The sequence below is a fragment of the Anolis sagrei genome, chromosome 1, assembly GCF_037176765.1.
Source record: "Anolis sagrei isolate rAnoSag1 chromosome 1, rAnoSag1.mat, whole genome shotgun sequence".
Taxonomy (NCBI): domain Eukaryota; kingdom Metazoa; phylum Chordata; class Lepidosauria; order Squamata; family Dactyloidae; genus Anolis; species Anolis sagrei.
The window spans coordinates 162,939,784-162,963,248 of record NC_090021.1 but is presented as its reverse complement, the minus strand read 5'-3'; the positions used below and the strand labels follow the sequence as shown (position 1 = coordinate 162,963,248).

General features: G+C 41.3%; 1 protein-coding gene across 2 annotated transcripts; it reads left to right on the top strand.

The window, feature by feature from the left end:
- Positions 1–265: 265 nt before the first annotated feature.
- POFUT2 (protein O-fucosyltransferase 2) lies at positions 266–21,789 on the top strand. Of its 2 annotated transcripts, none has more exons than XM_060767052.2 (9): positions 266–456; positions 3,925–4,175; positions 5,070–5,214; positions 6,479–6,586; positions 7,935–8,001; positions 12,939–13,064; positions 14,786–14,966; positions 18,323–18,446; positions 20,966–21,789. In XM_060767052.2, exons 1-9 carry the CDS (start codon positions 299–301, stop codon positions 21,117–21,119), a joined length of 1,314 nt encoding a protein of 437 aa, XP_060623035.2. In that variant the 5' UTR covers positions 266–298; the 3' UTR covers positions 21,120–21,789. The 2 variants fall into 2 exon arrangements, with proteins under 2 accessions (XP_060623035.2, XP_067326003.1); XM_067469902.1 differs by lacking the exon at positions 266–456 and adding an exon at positions 1,974–2,043.
- The last annotated feature ends 1,676 nt before the right edge of the window (positions 21,790–23,465 follow it).

Here is a 23,465-nt window from a genome sequence, read left to right as displayed (position 1 = left end):
CTTCCCACACAGAACCCCCATGACCAAGAGAAAATACTGTATGTTTCTGATAGTCTTTGGCGACGCCTCTGACAGCCCCTGGCGAACGCCCCCAGCCCCCCCCCCCCCCCCAAGGGCCCCGACCCCCAGGTTGAGAAACGCTGCCTTGGTGGATTGCCCTGCTGGGACTTGCAGCCCAGCCCCCCACCGGCGAGTCCTCTCACCCTGAACTACGCAATGAATGGCTGTCTTCTGGAGGGGCCTTCCTTCCTTCCTGCAGGCCCCGCCCCTTCCCCCTCCCCTCCGAGCGAGGCCGCAGATGGCGGAGGCGAGGCGAGGCGCCCTGCTCGGGCCCTGGCTGCTCCTGGCCTCCCTGCTGCTGGGACTCTCCTTGGCCCAGCCGGCCCCCTCCCAGGCCTTCCAGGCGGACCGGGGCGCCTCCTCTCTCCCAGCCGCCGCCGTGGCGCCTCTCCGACGGTGAGGAGGAAAGCGGGGGCCCGGGCCTCCTTCCCTCGGCTGGCCCTGGGCCCGCCTCAAGAGGCTTAATGACAATCAAGGGAGGGAAGGAGCGCCTGCTACAGCAGGCCACGGATTGAACGCAGGCTCTCTCGCTTCCTTCCTCCTCTTCTCTCTGGGCCCTATAGCAGGCCCTCCAGGTGTTTTGGACTTCAACTCCCACAATTCCTAACAGCCGGTAGGCTGTTATGAATTGTGGGAGTTGAAGTCCAAAACACCTGGAGGGCCCAAGTTTGCCCATGGCCGCCCTATATCATACCAGGATCTGATCCCAGGTTTTCTGTTTATCCTACATTAACTGGCAGTGCAGACTCATATAATCCAGTTTAGAGCAGAATAATTGGGATCAAATCCTGGAATATGGGGCCTTCCTGGAAGAGGAAGCCCCCCCCCCCTCTCTTTTCCTCTCTTCTCTCTTCAGGCCCTCTTGTCTAGGAATGATGTTGTTGTTCATTTGTTCAGTCGCATCCTGACTCTTTGTAAACTCATGGACTAGCCCTTGCCAGAGCTCCCTGTCGGCCGTCACCACCCCCAGCTCCTTCAGAGTCAAGCCCGTCACTTCAAGGCTCATGTAAAAACTCCTCAGGCAGAAAGGGGCTGCAATTGGAGAAAGTTTTAAAAGTCCTGGCCTATTGATCAGCTGCATCCCAGCCAAGTACTAACCGGGATTGACATTGCTTAACTTCAAATGAGAGGTGATGAATTTAGGAGATGTAGGGAAAGGCATCCTTCATTTTACCCTCTTCAATATATGAGTTGTGTTGCTGTTGCCCTTTCCCTCAACGGTGAAATACAACACTGACTAGAATTAGAATTAACTCAAAGAGTTGTTGTAATACTAAAGAGATTGTGTGCTTTAAATTTCCAAAAAAGAAAAAAAGCTGCTGCAGGTGAAGGGCATAATGCAATGTAATGGTCTTGTGATTCAAGAGGCTCTTGTAGGCTAAGTTCATTGGAGTCTTGTCCAAGATACTTGTGGGGGTCCCAAGGGCACAGTGCCCACTCTGCTGTTGAAGATGTGGAAGTAGCCGTTATTGGGACCTGTCTCTATCATGGGAAGTCTTTTGGATGCCTGTGTTGGCTAGAGCTATTTTTATTTATTTATTTATTTATTTGGCTTGTATACCACTACTCCCAATTTGGCTCGGAGCAGTTTACAGCAGTAGATTAAAACAATACAATTAACTTTAAAATACAATAAAAACAAGAACAGACATTCAAAGTTCCAATCCAGGGCAGCATGATTCTTGCCCATGGACTCAGACAGAAAAAAGGAAAAGCAGTGAAATGCTTATATTAGCGTATAGACCTGCATATCAGCTAGATTTATTTATTTATTTATTTATTTATTTACGGCATTTATATGCCACTCTTCTCACCCCGAAGGGGACTCAGTGGCTTACAAGGTATATATTACATACAATATATTATATTATTAGCATAGTACAATATCAGCATTAAACGTAGCTATATTGCCTGGCTGTTGTGTCAACCTGGATGAGGGCAAACAAGCTGAAGATCAATCCCGACAAGACAGAGGTCCTCCAGGTCAGTTGAATGCCTGACCCGGGTATTGGGTGGCAACCTGTGCTGGACGGGGTCGCACTCTCCCTGAAGGTGCAGGTCCGCAGCTTGGGGGTCCTCCTGGACTCAGCGCTGACACTTGATGCGCAGGTGTCGGCGGTGGCCGGGAGGGCCTTTGCACAATTAAAAACCCGTGCGCCAGCTGCGACCATACCTCACGAAGCCTGACTTGACCATGGTGGTCCACGCCTTAGTTACCTCTAGACTGGACTATTGCAATGCACTCTATATGGTGCTGCCCTTGAAGATGGCCCGGAAACTTCAATTAGTCCAACGCTCGGCAGCCAGACTTCTAACCCGGGGCGAAGTACAAAGAGCGGTCAACCCTCCTGTTTAAGGAGCTCCATTGGCTTCTGTTCATTTTCTGGTCCCAATTCAAGGTGCAGGTTATTACCTACAAAGCCCTGAACGGTTTGGGACCCACCTACCTGCATGACCGCATCTCCTACCACAAACCTGCACGAGCTCTTCGATCCACTTCTCTCTCCCCTTCCTCTATCACAGACTCGTCTTTTGGGAACAAGGGAGAGGGCCTTTTCCGCTGTGGCCCCCTGCTTTTGGAATTCGCTGCCTAAGGAGATCAGGCAAGCCCCCACCCTAGTTGGTTTTAAGAAAGACCTAAAAACCTGGCTCTTCCGTTGTGCTTTTGGAGAATGACCATTCAACCCATCTGGTTGTCTTAGTCTACAGCTGCCCTCAGTATAAAACATCTCTTCCCCCCCCCCCCCCCCCCAAATGGCTAAATCCCATGGTTCCTCTCTATTGGGCTCCTTTCCTACAAATGCACTTTTATCCCTATCTCACCCAGGCTTTTAACTTTTTTAACATGTTACCTCACACATTTGGCCTGCCCTCTGTGTCTGGTTTTAGTATGCTGTTTTATATTGTTGATTTTGTTATTTTATATTTTTTATGATGTATTTTATTATTGTGTGTTTATTATGTTGTATTATTTTGGGCTTGGCCTCATGTTAGCCGCACCGAGTCCCCTTTGGGGAGATGGTAGTGGGTTATAAATAAAGTATATTATTATTATTATTATTATTATTATTATTATTGCACCATACTACTATATCGTAATGTTATTAGTAATATTACATGTAATATAAATATATAATTATAATATATTATTATTATATTGCATTACATTATAATATTATAAATATTATATGTATATACAATATAATATATTATTTAGACTTGATTTTAGATTCTGTTCTTGGGCCTATCTACATTGATCATTTAATACAGTTCAAATCTAGCTTCAAACAGCGGCAGCCGTACAATAAACAACCACAAAACCTCAAAAAAGAAAGCTCTTAATGTGTATCAGTGCTCTGTGGTTTGTCTCATTGCCATCTGGGCCTCAAGCTGGTTCCAGGAGTTCCTATGTCATCAAGCTGCACAGCAAAACGACTTTCTTCAAAACTGGTTTTGAAATTGCATTAAATGGTTGAAACCATTTTATCGATCAGCCAATTGGCCTTATCAAAACAGACAATATAAACACAACATACAGTATACATTTAGTCCGAGTAAAAATATAAATATACACATACAGAGATGGCCAACTTGTAACCAAAATGTGCCTTAATCTTGGGTATAGACATCAAATGATCAGTTAATAGGCGCCTACTGAAGCAACATGTCATAATTGATGGATGGAATACTTTGCTCTACAACAGAGCTAACTGTAATCCTGTAATAACTAATCTAAAATTCTCTCTGGAAATTGTCCTCATTTGTTACAAAATACTGGTTTTGGCTGTCTCAAAAGTGATTGAGAACCTTGGCTTAAATGTCTGAATAGATTTGCAAGTGATACTATTTGTTTTGTTATACTAGGTATCTTTTATATGATGTGAACCCACCTGAAGGTTTTAACCTTCGTAGAGATGTCTATATACGCATGGCCTCTCTTATAAAGACTTTGTTGAAAAGTGAAGCATGGGTATTGGTTTTGCCTCCTTGGGGACGGCTGTATCACTGGCAGAGTCCTGACATCCATCAAGTCCGGATTCCTTGGTTTGAGTTTTTTGATGTTCCAAGCCTCAATGAAAACATACCCGTCATTGAATATGAAGAGTTTATTTCAGGTAAAATATCCTAGAAAAATTGAAGGATGTCATGGTGTTATTGTCTAATGTTTATTGCTATTGTTTTAGTGTTTATTACTTGTTTTATGAGTTTTATTTATTGTTGTATTTGTAATGCTGTTGTTTTATTGACGTGTTGGGCCTCGGCCTCTTGTAAGCTGCACCGAGTCCTTCGGGAGATGTTAGCGGGGTATAAATAAAGGTTTATTATTATTTATTATATTTTAATATAATATTTATTTTTAGAATGTACAGTACATCTGAGATTTTCAGTTTGGTGAACTAACAGGAATAACATTTACAACTGCAGGTGTTTCAGAGAAGAATAGGAATAGCTGTTTTTCTGGAATGTATAGACAACCCGATGAGTATTTTTGGAATCGATAGAGAATTTTCCAAAACCTGAGCAGTCTTGAAGTCATTTCACCTCACACCTTTTCAATGTGCTTTCTGCTAAATGTAGTTATTTTGGTAATATGCATACCTTTTGAAAAACAATTGCAATTAAAATTGGTTAAATTTCTCACAATCACCATGATCTTTTAAATACATATACATATATCTGTGAGATTACCTTGCTGAAAGGCACAGTTCATATCAAACTCAAAGGCCAAATATCTTGGTTACTGCACACGTAGCATTAAAATATAGTTTTCTTCTACTTTTCCTATAGTGTACAGTTCTTCTCTGACTCCATTTCATAATATTTTTCTGTTTCTGAAAATTCAGCAACCACAATCAGAAAACTCCCCCATTCTAGTAACTTCCCTGTTAGTTTCTGGATATACATTGTGAAATTGGCTACAATTGGCTATACTGTAGGACTCTTTCATATCTAGTTTTTAAAACGAAATACATATAGTCATGCCAGATATTTGTTTCTTTGTTATTCAGAGGCTGGTGGGCCCTTTATCGACCAGGTGTATGTTCTGCAAAACTATGCTGAAGGATGGAAAGAGGGGACTTGGGAAGAGAAAATAAATGAAAGACCATGCATTGACCAACTCATGTATTCAATGGACAAACAGAAATACTACAGGTAATCTTCTACAATAGTGCAGCAGTTGTATTCAGAACTGAGCCAAAAGCATCTTTTTCTGTAGGCTCATTCTCTGAGAGTTTGGGTTTGTTGTAGACAGCTACTTTTCCTTACTTGGCTATTTTTTATTGAAGGAACAGCATTTTGAGTTATTTAAGCTCTCTGTTTTTTTTCTGTTGCATTATTTTGTTCAGTTTCACCTTTTCTATCTTATTGCTGCTTATATTGGTTTCCATTTTGTTTGCATTCTGTTTGCAAACTTCTTGATAAAGTTAAAATGATTTTATTGTGTTAATATTTGCTAGATAGTTGTGTAAGCCATGTGATGTTAACAAATTTGTGATCTACCTAACAAATTTATAGTGGTCTGTAGTTGAGGAAAAGAAAGTGTTAACTACTCTGTTTAGTGGTTCATCTTAGCTTAGACCTTCTTCCCAGTGAATTGTTTAATTCATTATATTTAAATGAACTGTTGGTCACATCATCCTACTGTCATGTTAAACTATTGTCATGTTGAAAATCAAATTACACTATGTAATATTTGTCCCTGAGTTATAAATGTCATTTCCTAATTGGTTGTATCATAAAAACATGGGAAAAGTTTATTAAACTGCAAAACCTTTGTTTTTGCGGGATATCCTGCAGCACATTTTGCTTTAGTTCAGTGGTTCTCAACCTGGGATCCTCAGATGTTTTTGGCCTTCAACTCCCAGAAATCCTAACAGCTGGTAAACTGGCTGGGATTTCTGGGAATTGTAGACCAAAAACATCTGGGGACCCCAGGTTGAGAACCATTACATATCTCATATAGCAGTGGTTCTCACCCTGTGGGTCCCCAGATATTTTGGCCTTCAACTCCCAGAAATCCTAACAGCTGGTAAACTGGGTGCAATTTCTGGGAGTTGTAGGCCAAAACACCTGAGGACCGACAGGCTGAGAACCACTGTTATAGTGCCTCAACCAATTCAATATACAGTAGTTTGTGGAAGCCATGAAAATGAAGTTTCTGGAGTATAGCAAATAAATAAAGTTGTTATACTCCAGTAAATACCACACAATTAAACAGGAAATAACACTTTCAAACCAGGAACAGATTTTTTTCCAAATTTTGTTATAGTGTTATTGTTGAAAGTCAAATTAAAAAAATCTTTTTATACTAAGAAATCATATGGGATTTTTTAAATTTTGAAAATGGGTGTTCAGTATTTTTATTAGTAGCTGCTTACATATGATAATATTTCAATCTCTTCATCTAAATTTGTAGGGGATGGTTCTGGGGTTATGAAGAAACCCGAGGCCTTAATGTGACCTGTTTATCTGTCCAGGGCTCTGCCTCTGTCATAGCACCACTGCTTTTGAACATCTCGGCTAGGTAAGATATGTTCCGTTTTATAGCAGATGTTAGCAAAATTCCTTTTAAATTTATTTTAAAAAGAAGAAAACAAGTCCCTTATTCAAATACACTTAGAGATTCACAAATAATTTGAAGTGTTTTGGTATGAGCATTTGTGTGCCCTCAGTTTGAAATGTTACCACAGAAACATTGAAAAATACCACAGAAAAGGATATGGGCACAGTTGGGGCTGGGGGAGATCACTTGGTGTCACTGTAGATCCTGCTTTTGTCCCAGTCTTTTTATTGCGAAGTGTCTGATGAGAACAGTAAAAGGCAGACAACGGAACATGGTTCTTCAAATAGGCTGCCCCCAAACCAGTTACGACTTATCACAGCACCTTGAACCAGAACCATAATGAATTTCAAACTGAGATAGCTTGCACAACACTGGTATAATATGTTCCCTGATGTAGATCCTGGAAATAACCTAGCTACTGCATTCGGAACAACAGAAAATTTCAAACTATTTTAGGCAATATGTTGCAGTTGTAGATGTTACTAAGTCATGTTGATCGCAGAGCAGGGTCTATATGTGGGTTTGAGAGTAAAGTGTTACACAAATTAAGCAAAGCAGAGCATCAAAGTCCTATCTTCTTCAAATGTTAAGAGACCACCTTCACTACTCATAACTATCCCACTGAGCAACATTATACTGATGCAGTGTTGGCTGAAAGGGTCAGAATTCTTGCCATCATCACCCACCTAGAATACTAATAGAATTAGTAGCATAATTAAACTTGTGATCAGTTCAGTTAGGCCCCTTCCACACTGCCATATAGCATCCAGATTATCTTGCTTTGAACGGGCTTATCTGGCAGCGTGGACTTATATAATCCAGTTTAAAGCAGATTATGTGGATTATCTGCCTTGATAATCTGAATTACATGACAGTGTAGAAGGGGCCTCAGTCTCACTGCTTACCTTCATACACCCCTAGTTGCTGGATTCATTTTCCCATTAATTTCATCACTCCCAGGTCCTTAGAAAAGTGAGGATTGTAATCTCTGTCAGTCAACAGAAACCATGGAGGCACTACTTTGCCAGTCCTCCACTATCGCAAATATCTACACCCACACTGTTGTTGTTTCTGTTGTTTTCCATTGTCAGCTTTGGCTTACAATGATTATCTGAACTAAAGACATCTGAGAGATCCTGTTATTAACAGCCCCGCTTGAGTCTTGCAAACGTAGGGCCCTGATATTCGGGAGGGAGTCCCAGGTTACTGTAATTCATATAACTAATTCAAAACTGCTTGGCAGTGTAGACTCGGTTTTATCAGTCAGCAGCAGTATTGCACTCAATGGCTGTTTCATCCATTTTTGTAGGTCAGTGATGCTAGACAGAGCTGAAAATCTTCTGCATGACCACTATGGAGGGAAGGACTACTGGAATGTAAGTATTTTATACTGATCTGATAAGAATTTATCACTTGGAAAAACTTTCCTCAAGGCTAACGGCTTTATAACCCCCTGTATTTTATATCATTCCATTCTTTTTATCTTGCTGAACTCCCAAACAAAATGTTTATTATATAAATACTGGAATAAAGTATTTACCTGTCTGAATGCATCTCTTCCTATGAATAATCTATTATTTATTTATTTATTTGCTTTATTTCTATACCGCATTTTTCAGCCCTTAACAGGCGACTCAATGCGGTTTACATGGTACAATTATCAAACAGTGTCAGTGCAATTAAAACATAACAACGCAACAACAGGATCAACAGCATCAATCCACAACAGTTAACAATCAACAAGACAGATCAACAAAACAGACATAACATAACGCCTCAGTTGAAATCAGATCCGTTCTCATAATCTAGGTGTTTAAGATTGTCTGGAGAGGCCCTGCTCTCGGTCTCGCCTTCTTCACCGATCCGATTGACGGGAACGAGAGACAGGGCCTTCTCAGCAGTGGCCCCCTGGCTATGGAATGCCCTCCCTAGGGACATTAGATCGGACCCCTCCCTCCTGATATTTTGAAAGAGTTAAGACCTGGCTGTTTGTATAAGATGTTGGTCCTGACCTTTAAAACTTTATATGGCCAGGGTCCATTGTATCTTAGGGACCGTCTCTCCTTCTACCATCATCGGAGGTCGCCACGACCATCCCAACTCGATTTGCTCTATGTGCCGGGTCCTAGGGAAGTGCACTTGGAAAGCACCAGACGCAGGGCCTTCTCTATTTCTGCCCCTGCCTTATGGAATTCCTTGCCTCCCTATTTGAGAGCCATGTGTGACTTAGGGCATTTTATCCCAGCACTTAAGACTTGGCTTTCTACTAAAGCATTTGACCCATGTTAATTTTAATATTTGTATGTATGTGTTTTATCCAGTATAATTTCTGCAATGTAAATGGACTAAAGCATCTCGGATGGAGGGCGATTAATAAGTAATTAAATATGATGATGATGATGATTTTCAAGCAGGCATTTGCAGACGCAGTATAACTGATTAATTGAGACTCATGGAACAACAGGACGATCAATGGAAAATGATTTTAATGATGAGATGCTGAGAATTGTATTTTATGACTTTAATTGTTTATTGCTATTGTTTTTATATGGTTTATACTATATGTAATTGTTTTTGATGGTATTTTATCTTGTGGGACACTGGTGCGAAATGTAAACTGCCTTGAGTGGCCTTCGGGCTGAGAGGGGCAGTATAGCAAATAAATAAATAAATAAATAAAGGGATTCCCTTATAATACATTTTCTGAGTGGCTGCTTTGTGTGGAATCATCCAGCCATTGCCACCAGGTTTCACATTTGCAGCCTTTACCACATCTGGTTGTCTGCAATCCCAGAATATTAAAAGGATCACGCCAATTCTGATACAGTGTTAATTCTATTGCTGAGTATATTCACAAAATAAATTAAGCAAAACTAACTTTACTTGCAGCTTTTCTCCAATCACAAAACTGCTTTTACTGCAGTAGGTACTTTATATCAGAACATTGATTATTTAAGTCTAAGAAAAATACAGTCTAATGCAAATCACTTGACCCAACACACAATTGACACTAACAAAGCACTGTGCTACTGGTTTCTTTTTATCTTGTTACAATACACTTTGGGTCCCATCTGCACTGCCATTATTCTTGCCCAAAATAATACCCATACCCAAAACCTATAAATACTGGTGTGTCTAAACCCTGTTTTGTCTCTCTAGAAAGCAATTTTAACAATGCTTCAATTTATCTAAGGCAGTGGTTCTCAACCTGTGGGTCCGCAGGTGTTTTGGCCTGCAATTCCCAGTAATCCCAGCCAGTTTCCCAGCTGTTAAGATTTCTGGGAGTTGAAGGCCAAAACATCTGGGGACCCACAGGTTGAGAATCACTGATCAAAGGGATCTTCTCATTTCCTCATAGCTACCTGTATATTTATATGAGATTAATGCACCATCAAATCAAATAAACAACTCAATTTTCAAAGCCCTGAAACAAAAAAAGAGTATTAGCTGACAAAAGTAGTGTGCAGCTGCAAAAGATGCACTCTTTGTAATATTTATTTATTTATTTCGCACATTTCTACCCCGCCCTTCTCAACCCCCGAGGGGGGACTCAGGACGGCTTACAAAAGGCACAATTCGATGCCAACAACAACAATGAAATAAAACTTGTATCAAAAGCAATTATAAAACAATTAAAACAATCCATAAAACCAATCTAATGTTCACCGTTAGCCAGCTCAGAATCCATAAATTCATTCCACATTGTCAAATTCTATCAATTCTAGTCATTGTCCTTTGTCTGTCTGCCAGATTACCCAAAGGCCTGGTCCCATATCCATGTTTTTAGTATGCCCTGCTTAGAAGTCTTTAAAAATAGTTTTGTCAGAATACCAAAGCTTTCAGCAATGGAAAAGAAACCTTGGGTGCATCTATACTGTAGAACGAGTCCACTTTAACTGCAGTGGTTCACTTCAGTGGAATCACGGGGGCTGTAGTTTTACAAGGCCTTGAACTTTCTCTGCCAAAGAGTGCAGATGCCTCATCAAACTACAAATTCCAGGGTTACATAACATTGAGCTATGACAATTAAATTACCGATGACATCCATCAAATAGAAGCTCCAGGTGGTCCTGAAGCAGCTTCCCCTTTTTGCTTTAGCATTAAAATAACCCTATTATGCAAATGTAATGTGTACCCTAATTTTGGCAAGATAACTTAACCAAACAAGATTAGCATTAGATTCAAGTAAATACAGTAATCAGGCTTACTGGCTTGATCCTTTTGTTCAATTCACAGGAATATTTTCAGGTGAGTGGTGTTCAGAGAAGCATTCCATGAGCAGAACAGCGAGTTGAGGCTTTCCCTGTCCTCACCTTTCCTTCAGGGATCACTTTAAGGAGTAACCCACACAAATTCAGCTTTCCCAAGTCACCCCAGAAAGATGTAGACTTTAGATTGGAATTTCCTTCGCCTGAAATAAATGGTAGTGTATTGTCGAAGGCTTTCCATGGCCAGAATCACTGGATTGTTGTAGGTTTTTTCGGGCTAAAGACTATTAGCTGACAAAAGTAGCGTGCAGCTGATTAGGAAACACAACATACAAACTATCTACAGACCCACCAAGAAAATCCAACAAATGCTAGGTTCAGCAAAGGACAAGAGGGATCCTCTCACTTCTGCAGGAGTCTACCATGTACCATGCAGCTGTGGACAAGTCTACATAGGGACCACCAAACGCAGCATTGCCCAAACACAAATCAAGGAACATGAAAGGCACTGCAGACTACTTCAACCAGAGAAGTCAGCCATATCAGAGCACCTGATGAACCAACCTGGACACAGCATTTTATTTGAGAACACAGAAATGCTGGACCACTCTAATAACCACCATGTCAGACTACACAGAGAAGCCATCGAAATCCACAAGCATGTGGACAATTTCAACAGAAAGGAGGAAACTTTGAAAATGAACAAAATCTGGCTACCAGTATTAAAAAACTAAAATTGCAACAGCACAACAACGGAGAGGAAGCAATCAAGGACATCTAATCACCTCTCAACAAAAGATTGCCCCAGGTACTTCCAAGCCATCAAATGCTAATCAAGGTGGTCAGTTGAAACATACACACCTAGCTCCAACAGACAAGAGTTCTTTGTCCCACCCTAGTCATTCCACAGATATACAATCCCACTTTCCTAGTTCCAACAGACCTCACAACCTCTGAGGATGCTTGCCACAGATGCAGGTGAAACGTCAGGAGAGAATGCCTCTAGAACATGGCCATATAGCCCGAAAAAACCTACAACAACCTGCTAAATAGTTGTGGTTATTTAAAATTCCTAATATGTCAATATGTTGAATGCTTTTGAAGATCTCTGCTAAAGACATAGTCTGATCATGACAGATGCTCATAAAGGCCCACCTCCACTGCAGGTATATCTTTTGCATAAATAATAACTACCTTAGCTTTCCCACAATCTCCAAAACTATCTATGTATTAGTCTAAGGTAAAGGTAAAGGTAGTCCCCTGACATTAAGTCCAGTCATGTCTGACTCTGGGGTGTGGTGCTCATCTCCATTTCTAAGCCGAATAGCCAGCGTTGTCCGTAGACACCTCCAAGGTCATGTGGCCGGCATGACTGCATGGAACGCCGTTACCTTCCCGCCGGAGCGGTACCTATTGATCTACTCACATTTGCATGTTTTCGAACTGCTAGGTTGGCAGAAGCTAGGGCTGACAGCGGAAGCTCACACCGCTCCCCGGAATCGAACCTGCGACCTTTCGATCAACAAGCTCAGCAGCTCAGTGCTTTAACCCACTGCACCACCAGGGGCTCCCATGTATTAGTCTAGCCAGTCCAAATTTATAGTCCGTAAAATTGACCCATCTCCATCCAAAGCTGCCCCTTCTCCCATCCCTCCCCACCCTGCTTTTAGTCTTCTGATTCTCAAAGACCCTCCATTTATAGTTATGGGAGGATTGAAAATTCTTTTCCTCCAGTAATTGTTGGGAATTCTAATTAGTCCCATACCTTATCCTATAAAATGTACTTTGGTAGTCGTCCTGAGATCTCAGTGGAGGGAGGAATCACAGGTGCAGCTCATATCTTTAGCAACATTGAGGGTAATGGTTTGTTTGACTTATTTACAGCCTCTTAATATGTTTGTCTTAATGCAAACATAATGAAATATGGTAAAATTCTATGATCTTTTTGTCATTCTCAGTTGAACCCTATTTTCTCTTAAATATCAGTCTTATAACATTCCATTGGTATTGCCATTGCTATTGAGTTCTGTAGATTTACGTATTCCTATAATGATGTTGAAACGAGTCTAATGTAGTTCTTGGTATCTTTCTTCTTTTTGTAATAGACTCGGAGAAGTATGGTGTTTGCTAAGCATCTTCGTGTGGTGGGGGACCTGTTTAGAGGCCAGTACTTAAACTCTACTGATGAGAAGGATGGGACACAGTATATTGAGGACTGGACAAAAATGAAGGTAAAATAATGCCACAGACCTGGTATAGTGTCTAGATCAGGCACGGGCAAGCATCGGCCCTCCAGGTGTTTTGGACTTCAACTCCCATAATTCCTAATAGCTGGTAGGCTGTTAGGAATTGTAGGAGTTGAAGTCCAAAACACCCGGAGGGCCAATATTTACCCATGCCTGGTCTAGATCAAGGGGAGTAATGGTGCTCCTCTATTCTGCTTTGGTCAGACTTCACTGGGAATAACACTGTCCAGTTATGGGCATCACAATGGAAGAGGGCTATTGACTCTAAGCTGGAAGGTGTCCAGAGGAGGGTGACTAAAAAGATCAAAGGCCTGGAAACCATGAATCCCTATGAGGAGCGGCTAAAACAAATGGGTATGTTTAACCTGCAGAAGAGAAGGTTGAAAGAGGAGACATGATAGTCATGTCTAAATATGTGAAAGGATGTCCTGTGGAATAGGGAGCAGGCTTGTTTTCTGCTGTTCAAGAGACTAGGACTCAATGGAGCAATGGATTCAAATGACAGGAAAGGAGCTTCTACCTCAGGGGTCCTCAAACTAAGGCCCAGGGGCCAGATACAGCCCTCCAAGGTCATTTACCTGGCCCTCGCTCAGGGTCAACCTAAATCTGAAATGACTTGAAAGCCACAACAACAAAAATCCTATCTAATCAGCCAAAAGCACTTCCCACTGAAATACTAATAAGTTTATATTTGTTAAAATTTTTCTTCATATTAATTATTGTATTGTTTTTAAGTGTTTATATTTCACTACAAATAAGATATGTGCAGTGTACATAGAAATTCATTCATGGTTTGTTTGTTTTTTTCAAATTAAAATCCGGCCCTCCAACAGTTTGTGGGATTGTGACCTGGCCCTCTGTTTAAAAAGTTTGAGGACCCCTGTTCTACCTGAACATTAGAAAGAACTTCCTGACCTTAAGAGCTCACTGCCTCAGAGTGTGATGGAGGCTTTTAAACAGAGGCTGGATGGCCATCTGTTGGGATGCTTTGATTGTGCTTTTCCTGCATGGGAAGGATTGGACTTAATATCCCCTGTGATCTCTTCCAACTCTATGATTCTATATTATATGAATGCACATTTCATGGAAACATTGTAGTGTGCTAGTCGGATCCTTTTATACTATGTGTCTTTTATTCACGTGGCACAAGAAGCAGTTGTAATGTATTTTTGTCAGAAATGCACAGCATCAAAGGGAAAAGCACTGGCCTTTGTACTCATAAATCACAAAGATGTGAATGACAACCCAATAGTAGATGCAGTAGCCTGTATCTTCCCATAAATGTTCCTGGGACTTGAGCATTATAAGCAAATTGAAGTCTCTTTTATTTCTATGTGTATTTCTTTAACATGGCTGCTCCTTTGTGTGTAATCTCTACATAAGCTTCAGTGTATGTACAATAAAGTAGGTGCCTGTGTTATGTACTCATATCATCTGGCCGATGTTATGAGTACATTGTCCTAAAAGAGGCTATCCTTGTAGGAAAGTATATTGCACACAGTCCCCCGTTTTAAACCTCTGTAAACCAAATTATCTTAATTTTGCCTAATTAAAACTGTTGATGAGTACTCAATTCAATTAAAATTCTTTTAAATGTGCTATTTGACAATTTACGTTGAGAATTGCAAATCGAGAACTTGAGCTTGCTATTTTTCCACTGAATCCATGCCATTTTATTTCAGTTTCAGCCTGTTCTTCTGTGCTAGGTAAAGCTGGGCACGGCCATAGGTGGCCCATATCTTGCAGTTCACCTCAGGCGGAAAGACTTCATCTGGGGTCACAGAAGTGATGTACCTAGCATCCAGGGAGCTGTTAAGAAAATCCACAGCCTTTTAAAGTTACATAAACTTGAGAGAGTTTTTGTAGCCACTGATGCCATTGTGGAGGGTATGTATTCTTTTTTTTTTTTTACTGATCAGTTTATTACTTTGCATCCCCCCCTCCCCCAAAAATATTTTTCCCATTATGCCAAGTAGAAAATTGTAGGATATATTTAAGTTCCCTTTCACTGCAGAGTAACTTCCCCATTTTTGCTGCTTTCCCAGAGAACAGTGGAGGAAGTGATTGTGCAGACTGCTTATTGCGTGGCCATGGATATTTATAGGTATATGTATGTTCTGTAGGTTTGTTCTGAAGTTGAATTTGTTTGTAATTTGGAACTGGTACATTATACATTTATTTATTTATTTCGGGTATTTTACCCCGCCCTTCTCAACCCCCTAGGGGGGTACTCAGGGCGGCTTCTAGCCGGCACACATTCGATGCCTACAATTAAACACAATAAAATGCACAACAGTAATTATAAATAATTAAAACATTGAGTTAATACAATAAAGTGCAACTCCAGCCAGATATGTATATACTTTTGCTTTGGATAGCATAGGGAAGGGTTAACACTCCTGTAGTGTTTGTTTCGCTGTCAGTGCCCTTGTTCAGAAGATTTCATGTCTGTGATCATTGGATTTTGAAAAAATTGGCTTGTTGTGGAGACAAAGATTAGCGAGAAAGCTTCAGTGGAGACATCGTTTCCCCATCATAATTCTTCCAGGAGAGAATTTCCCTTTTGAGGGTTCGATTTCTCTTACTTCCTGTTGTCTCACCCCTGTTCTTAACTAAGACTCCTTTGTAAGTCAGATGTTTGTAACTCGGGGACTCCCTGTCTATGTATACATATACTTATGGCCTAGAATTCATGAAGCCACCTTTGATATTTGGAACATTCTCCAAATCTGCCCCAAATTTTTGTTGTTGCTCTCAAATGCCTTCAAAATCAGCAAATTTGTTCAAGTCTCTCTCCATACTCTGCAGAGTCGTCTCAAACTAGAAGTCAGAACTAACAGCGAAGTAATGTATCCTGCTTGCAGGGTTGTGGGGACAAATATTAGCTATTGTCATGGTTGCCCATCACTGACATATTAAGAGGAAACTCATGAAGATCTAGACTAGTATTCCATAGTGGACTTGATGTACTAAAGAACTGAGAAGCCTTGGATTCTATTACTAGAGTGCTGATAGGCATATACAGTAATTCCTCATGAGAGTGGATCCTTCAGTTTACCCAGCACCACAGTCGCTCACCTGGGAACCAGACCCAAAGCCTGGTCAGAATTCCCATCCATCCTTCCAAGATCAAATTAGCCAGTGACTGGCATGCAAGGTACGCTGGGATACTGGAAGTGCTCATACTGCAGTTTGGCTATCCGTCTTGATCTTCCTCCAACAATGCACAATCCCTTTTAAACCCGTTGGTAGGTTTTCTCACTCTTTTGACTTTAAATTGGATGCTGGCCTCTCAGTTTAACTCTTAAAGTTTCATCAGTTGCCTGTGCAAATTTTCTTTTCCTGATCCCATGCTTTCACTACATGGTAAACAAATATGTGAACTGAGTAAATGCTCAGTTCTATAGTCTTCAAAAGATAGCATCTTTTGCCCTTTTCTCCCTCCCTCCCTCCCTCCCTTTTTTTCTTTTTCTCATTCTTTCCTCTCTTAAAAAAAAGCTCAAATGACTAAGAAATTGTTCAGCCAACTTTTTTATTCAGACAGGCTTTTAAAGAAAACATTTTCAGGGGTTGTTGTGATTTTTAGTTTTGAATATGTATGTATTGATTTTAACTGGTTTTTAAAATGCCAATGACCTTTAATTCTGTGTTAATGTTTATATGCTTCCTCTTCATCCTGGAAAGAAGTGACCAGCGGAGTGCCACAAGCTGGGCTCCGTCCTGGGCCTGGTCCTGTTCAACATCTTAATTAATGACTTAGACGAAGGGTTAGAAGGCAGGATCATCAAGTTTGCAGATGACACCAAATGGGGAGGGATAGCCAATACTCCAGAGGACAGGAGCAGGATTCAAAACGATCTTGACAGATTAGAGAAATGGGCCAAAATTAACAAAATGAAGTTCAACAGAGGCAAATCATAGAATCATAGAATCAAAAAGTTGGAAGAGACCTCATGGGCCATCCAGTCCAACCCCCTGCCAAGAAGCAGGAATATTGCATTCAAATCACCCCTGACAGATGGCCATCCAGCCTCTGCTTAAAAGCTTCCGAAGAAGGAGTCTCCACCACACTCCGGGGAAGAGAGCCACTGCTGAATGGCTCTCACAGTCAGGAAGTTCTTCCTAATGTTCAGATGGAATCTCCTCTCTTGTATGCAAGATACTCCACTTTGGCAGGAAAAACGAAATGCAAAGATACAGAATGGAAGACGCATGGCTCGAGAGCAGTACGTGTGAAAAAGATCTTGGGGTCCTCGTGGACAGCAAGTTAAACATGAGCCAACAATGTGATGTGACGGCAAAAAAAGCCAATGGGATTTTGGCCTGCATCAAGAGGAGCATAGTGTCTAGATCTAGGGAAGTCATGCTCCCCATGCTCTATTCTGCCTTGGTTAGATCACACCTGGAATATTGTGTCCAATTCTGGGCACCACAATTGAAGATAGAAGTTGACAAGCTGGAATGTGTCCAGAGGAGGGCGACTAAAATGACCAAGGGTCTGGAGAACAAGCCCTATGAGGAGCGGCTTAAGAAGCTGGGCATGTTTAGCCTTCAGAAGAGAAGGCTGAGAGGAGATCTGATAGCCATGTATAAATATGTGTGAGGAAGCCACAGGGAGGAGGGAGCAAGCTTGTTTTCTGCTTCCTTGGAGACTAGGACGCGGAACAATGGCTTCAAACTACAAGAAAGGAGATTCCATCTGAACATGAGGAAGAACTTCCTGACTGTGAGAGCCGTTCAGCAGTGGAACTCTCTGCTCCGGAGTGTGGTGGAGGGTCTTTCTTTGGAGGTTTTTAAACAGAGGCTAGATGGCCATCTGTTGGGGTGCTTTGAATGCAATATTTTTGCTTCTTGGCAGGGGGTTGGACTGGATTGCCCATGAGGTCTTTTCCAACTCTATGATTCTATATAATTGTAGATTTTAAATGCTACTGAAATGCTTTTAATGTAAGCCACTCTGAGTCTCCTTTATGGAGTGAAAAAGCAGGATATAAATAAACACAATAATCATCATCATCCCTTAAAGGCCCCAGATCCTAGCTGGGTCTATCTCTGGTTAGTACTTGGATGGGAGAATGCAGGTGAATACCAGGTGCTGTCAGTTATATTTTACCTAACAAAACCCTGTGAAATTCATGGGGTTGTCATAAGTCAACAGGTGACCGGAAGGCATGTACACATAAATAAAAATAAACAAACAAGCCCTTAGCTGATGAAACCATTGAATTGGCGTTCCTTTTCAGAAACTGAAGAGCTGAAGAGATTGCTTCCACAAATGGTGAGGTTTGAACCCACTTGGGAGGAGGTAGAACAGTATAAAGATGGAGGAATTGCTGTTATTGACCAATGGATATGTGCACATGCCAGGTAACTATGCTGCTTTTTGTTAGATTTATGCTAGAACAGTCTCCAGGTATATCTATATGTTGATCTCCTGAAGATCAAAGTTATTTTACATACTCATGTATAAGTCTCAAATCATTTCGGTCATTGACCAGCACAGAAAATAGAAGTCACATTTTCATACAAACTTGGTATGTTTGGTACATTAAGAATATAAATATAACTACTGAAGCACAATATGGGCGAAGGAGCGGAAGAGGAAACAGGGTAAAAATATACAATGCACAGATCCATCACCAAATTGTAGATTTGGGGAAGAAGATTACTGGACACACAGTTAACTTTTGGGACTAGTTATTCCCTGACTAGAACCTTTGGTCAAAAATCAGCCTCAAAAAACCTGGATTGACTTATCTGTGGGTCAATGTAAGAGTTAATGAATGTAAGTACTTCACTAATTTAAAAAGGAACCACCTCCTTCTCTGAGTGGCAAAATATGAGACCTTAGTTCATCTTGGAAGAACCTAAATGCAGCACCGACCCCCTATTCTCCACTGTGGCACTATTTCTATCCTTCCTTAATGAGAAAATGACAACAGAGGTAGTTGGCCTCTTAAGGTGGTGCTGATGCCATCCCCTTAGACTTATCCTTGGGTCATATCAACATCCCTAATTTTTGACCTCCAACCTTCCTTTGACTTACTTCCTTTGAGCACATGGTACATATGTTTATGTCATGAGAGGCTTTCACTATATTGTGGAAGAGAGTTTTACTATATTGCAGAATTCTAGCAGATGCCACTTTAACTGCCATGGCTCAATGCTATGGAAGTATGGAATTTGTAGCATTGAGAGTTATTCAGCCTTCCCTGTCAGAGAACTACTACAAATCCCAAGCAGTGTTAAGCTGCTATAATTCTGCAGGGTAGATACAGGAACCAGGTATGAGAGATTCAGATCTGGTTCCTACATTAGATGGGCCTTTCAAATCACTATAGTATAGTAATAGCCAACTGCGACCGTACCTCGTGAAGGCGGATCTGGTCAGGGTGGTCCATGCCTTAGTCACCTCCAAATTGGACTACTGTAATGCACTCTACGTGGGGCTGCCCTTGAAAACGGCCCGGAAATTTCAATTGGTCCAACGCGTGGTGGCCAGGTTGTTAACGGGGGCTCCTTACAGGGAGAGGTCAACCCTCCTGTTTAAGGAGCTCCACTGGCTGCCATTCATTTTCCAGTCCCAATTCAAGGTGCAGGTGCTTACCTACAAAGCCCTAAATGGTTTGGGACCCGCCTAACTGCGTGACCGCATCTCTGTTTACGAACCCACACGATCTCTTCGTTCATCTGGAGAGGTCCTGCTCACGATCCCACCTGCATCGCAAGCGCGATTGGTGGGGACGAGGGATAGGGCTTTCTCGGTGGTGGCCCCTCGACTCTGGAACTCTCTCCCCAAGGACATCAGGCAGGCCCCGTCGCTAGCAATCTTTAGGAGGAGCTTGAAAACATGGTTGTTCCAGTGTGCCTTCCCAGAATAAGGAAACTCCTAGCATTATGTCCCAATGCACTTTTATCAGAGATCAAGGATATCTGCATGCCCATCCCCCTCCAAACACTCCTCCTGGTCACGCCTAGCACTTTTTAATTTTAATAATTACATTTGGCCCTGCCATTGTTTTTAATTGCATCATTGTGTGTTGTTAATGTTATTGCTCTGTTTTTTGAGTTATTTTGTTGATGTTGTTATTGTTTTTACTGTTGTATTTGAGCTCGGCCTCATGCAAGCCGCACCGAGTCCTTTGGGAGATGGTAGAGGGGTACAAATAAAGCATTATTATTATTATTATTATTATTATTATTATTATTATTATTATATCTGACAGATACCTAAATTTCTCACACCCTTGCTAAATTATTTTTACTGCCTTAAAGATGACAGTCACTCTCAGAGAGTGACAAGGGCTATGAGGAGTTTGGGCTGGACTGGGCTATGGATGAGAGACACCCTCATGGTTCAGAAAAAACCCCAAACCAAATAGTCCTTGGGTTTGGTGTATGCTGCTAAAGAGTGTGATGGGATCTTACAGCAGGGCAGATCATGGGGAAGCTCAACTGCAGGGCAATACTATTGTGCGAGGGCTTGTTTTTTGTTTTGTTCTGTTCATTTTGTTGGTTTGAGGTATTTATTTTAATTAAATGAACTCGGTAGCTCCATAAAAAGGGTTATTTCACAATTCAGGATTCTTAAAACAGAGACCAGCTGTCCCCATTGGGGTTGTTCTGCTCTGCCATCCCACCAATTTGGGACTCCGAAATGACCTGTTAGGGTAGTACTACCCTAATCGTAAGTAAGCCATGTTGCTTAGTTGCTTCAGAAACACACACTGGACCCAAGGGCCGTCCTGTCCGTTCTCTCTCCATGCTGTGACGACGCCTCCAATATACAGTCCATCTGAGAAAAAGTTGGAGCTGGTGTGAAACGTTGAGTGTTTTCTTATCAGATGTTTGTTCCCATCTTCACTTACGTGTTTCTGTATTCTCAGGTATTTTATAGGCACCTCAGTCTCAACATTTTCCTTCCGCATTCACGAGGAAAGGGAGATTCTTGGTTTTGACCCAAAAACAACTTACAACAGATTTTGTGGCGATGAAGAGAAAACGTGTGAACAGCCGACTCATTGGAAAATTGTATATTAAACTATCTCAGTCTGTGGGACTACAATCTGTGGGCTCACCAAAGCAATTAAACAATCATGGGAGTGTTTTTAGTGCTGGTTTGTCTTTCATTTTTCCTGCTAAGCACAAACAAATGGTAGTGGATCTCTTCTTCATTCATACACAGTTGATTCAGTATATTTAGCACTACTGGCAGGTTTTCTATGAAAATACCAATGGTCTCTCTTTGAATGTGATTAGTTCATAATTTCAACAGCTACCATGTTTTCAGATAATATAATACCAGCTTGTATTATATTCTTCAGATCAAAATAGCCTTTACTCTGATTGTAGTTTATTTTGTATATTTACAGGGATATTTTTTAAAGATGTAACCCTAATTTTGTAAGGTCTTGTTTACAAAGTTTCTGGTTCTTCACAAAGGCCTTCTATTATTTTTTTCTGAATAAGCATTGATAATAATTTAGAGTGTGACTACACAGGGATCCCTTGAGTAACAGATCCACCATAGGTAGCTTTCCTAGCCAAAATGGTTGTATAGGAAAGCTGTGTACTACTCTGCTTACTTGCATCGTCTTTTTCGTTCCTTATTAAATATCTGCTTTGTTTATTTTTGTTACCTAGAGTTGTCTGCTGTAACCAAAAATAGATTTACCAGTTGATTATGAATAAAATGATTCCCTTTTTTAAATTGCTAGTTTCCTAGTTCAACATATACTTTTATAAGCCTATATCTATTTCTCGGCCAGTAGTTTCCCAAGAATATATCCATAAAAGAGGCGGTGGTCTCTCCTCTGCTGAAGAAACCAGACTTAGATTGTTCGGTTCCCTCCAGTTATTGCCCAGTTTCGAATCTCTCGTTCCTGGGCAAGGTGTCAATCTTATGGCCTTTTATGATGTTACTGGATCTGCTGTTGCCAGACAGTGTGGCCCTCTGTGATGTCACTGGGAAAGAAAGGTGACATGTAAGGAGGAAGGAAGGAAAGAGCCCCAAAGAGTGCCATATTGCCATGGAGACATTGTGAGGCCCTTTCAGAGCTGGAGAAGGGAGAAATGGAAAGGAAAGGAAGAAAAGAAGGGAAGGGGGGAAGGGAAGAAGGAAAAAGGGAAGGAAAAGAAAACACTAGTATATATAAAACTGAATGAGAGAATGAGAAAGAGACTCAAACTCTGCAAACACTATGGCAGAAACACAGATAAATAAGTCCATCACACACCATCTCAGTCCCTCTCCTCTAGCTATTAGGGCTTTCTAAATAATGGGAAAACGAGCTTAAGCCACCTCCTATGTACTTTTTTGTTATGTGATTGTTTTTTATTAGAAAATAAAGGAACAAAAATGTGGTGTGCTCCTCCCCATAAAGTGGCCTGTCAGTTCATTTGAATGTGTGTTACAGAATACCCTTTGTTCTTCAATGGTGCTGTTCCTGGAGTACTGTCCAATTTTGGATAGCAAGGAAGAGCTTAAGAAATTGGATCATGTGCCAATGACAGAAATCAGGTTGGGGTGTAGTCAGGTAGCGCAACCTATGAAGAGCAGTTGAAAATATTTTTTGTGTGAAGAGAGCATTTGGTTTGAAGATTCAAATGAGAGAAGACAGCAAGTTTTAGTGCCTAAAGGGCTTTTATGCCTAAGGTGAAAGAGGCTTTTCTGTTTTAGGTCCCCCCCCCCCCCAGTGGACTGGAGTAGGGTGGGAATACCAGGGAAGAATTTTCCATGTCAGCATTATTGCAAACATCTTAAGTTCATGCAATACGAGAGAGGAACAGAGTGATTCTGAAGTTGTGGGGTTACCGCTTCACTTCACTAGAGATGGCCAAGCTGGATGACTCCTGGTCACTTCTTGTTCATTTGTTGTCGTTTCCGACTCTTTGTGACCTCATGGACCAGCCCACACCAGAGCTCCCTGTCGGCCGTCACCTCCCCCAGCTCCTTCAGAGTCAAGCCAGTCACTTCAAGGATGCCATCCATCTATCTTGCCCTTGGTCAGGCCCTCTTCCTTTTTCCTTCCATTTTCCCCAGCATAATTGTCTTATCTAAACTTTCCTGTCTCCTCATGTGGCCAAAGTACTTCAACTTTGTCTCTACTATCCTTCCCTCCAGTGAGCAGTCGGGCTTTATTTCCTGTACTGGTTGGATCTTCTCGCAGTCCAAGGCACTCTCAGAACTTTCCTCCAGCACCACAGTTCAAAAGCATCGATCTTCCTTCGCTCAGCCTTCCCTAAGGTCCAGCTCTCACATCCGTAGGTGACTATGGGGAATACTGTAGTGAAGTGTAAATTTTTAACTTGCAGTTATGTGTAATTATAGATGTTATGTATAAGTATAGACAGATGTTTAAAGGGTTAGTAATGGTAAGTATATAG

Coding starts and splice junctions, on each gene's coding strand:
- POFUT2 (XM_060767052.2), top strand. CDS start 299: ATGGCGGAGGCGAGGCGAGGCGCCCTGCTCGGGCCCTGGCTGCTCCTG. Junction 8,002..12,938: donor GAGGGAAGGACTACTGGAAT/GTAAGTATTTTA, acceptor TTTTTGTAATAG/ACTCGGAGAAGTATGGTGTT. Junction 18,447..20,965: donor TGGATATGTGCACATGCCAG/GTAACTATGCTG, acceptor CTGTATTCTCAG/GTATTTTATAGGCACCTCAG.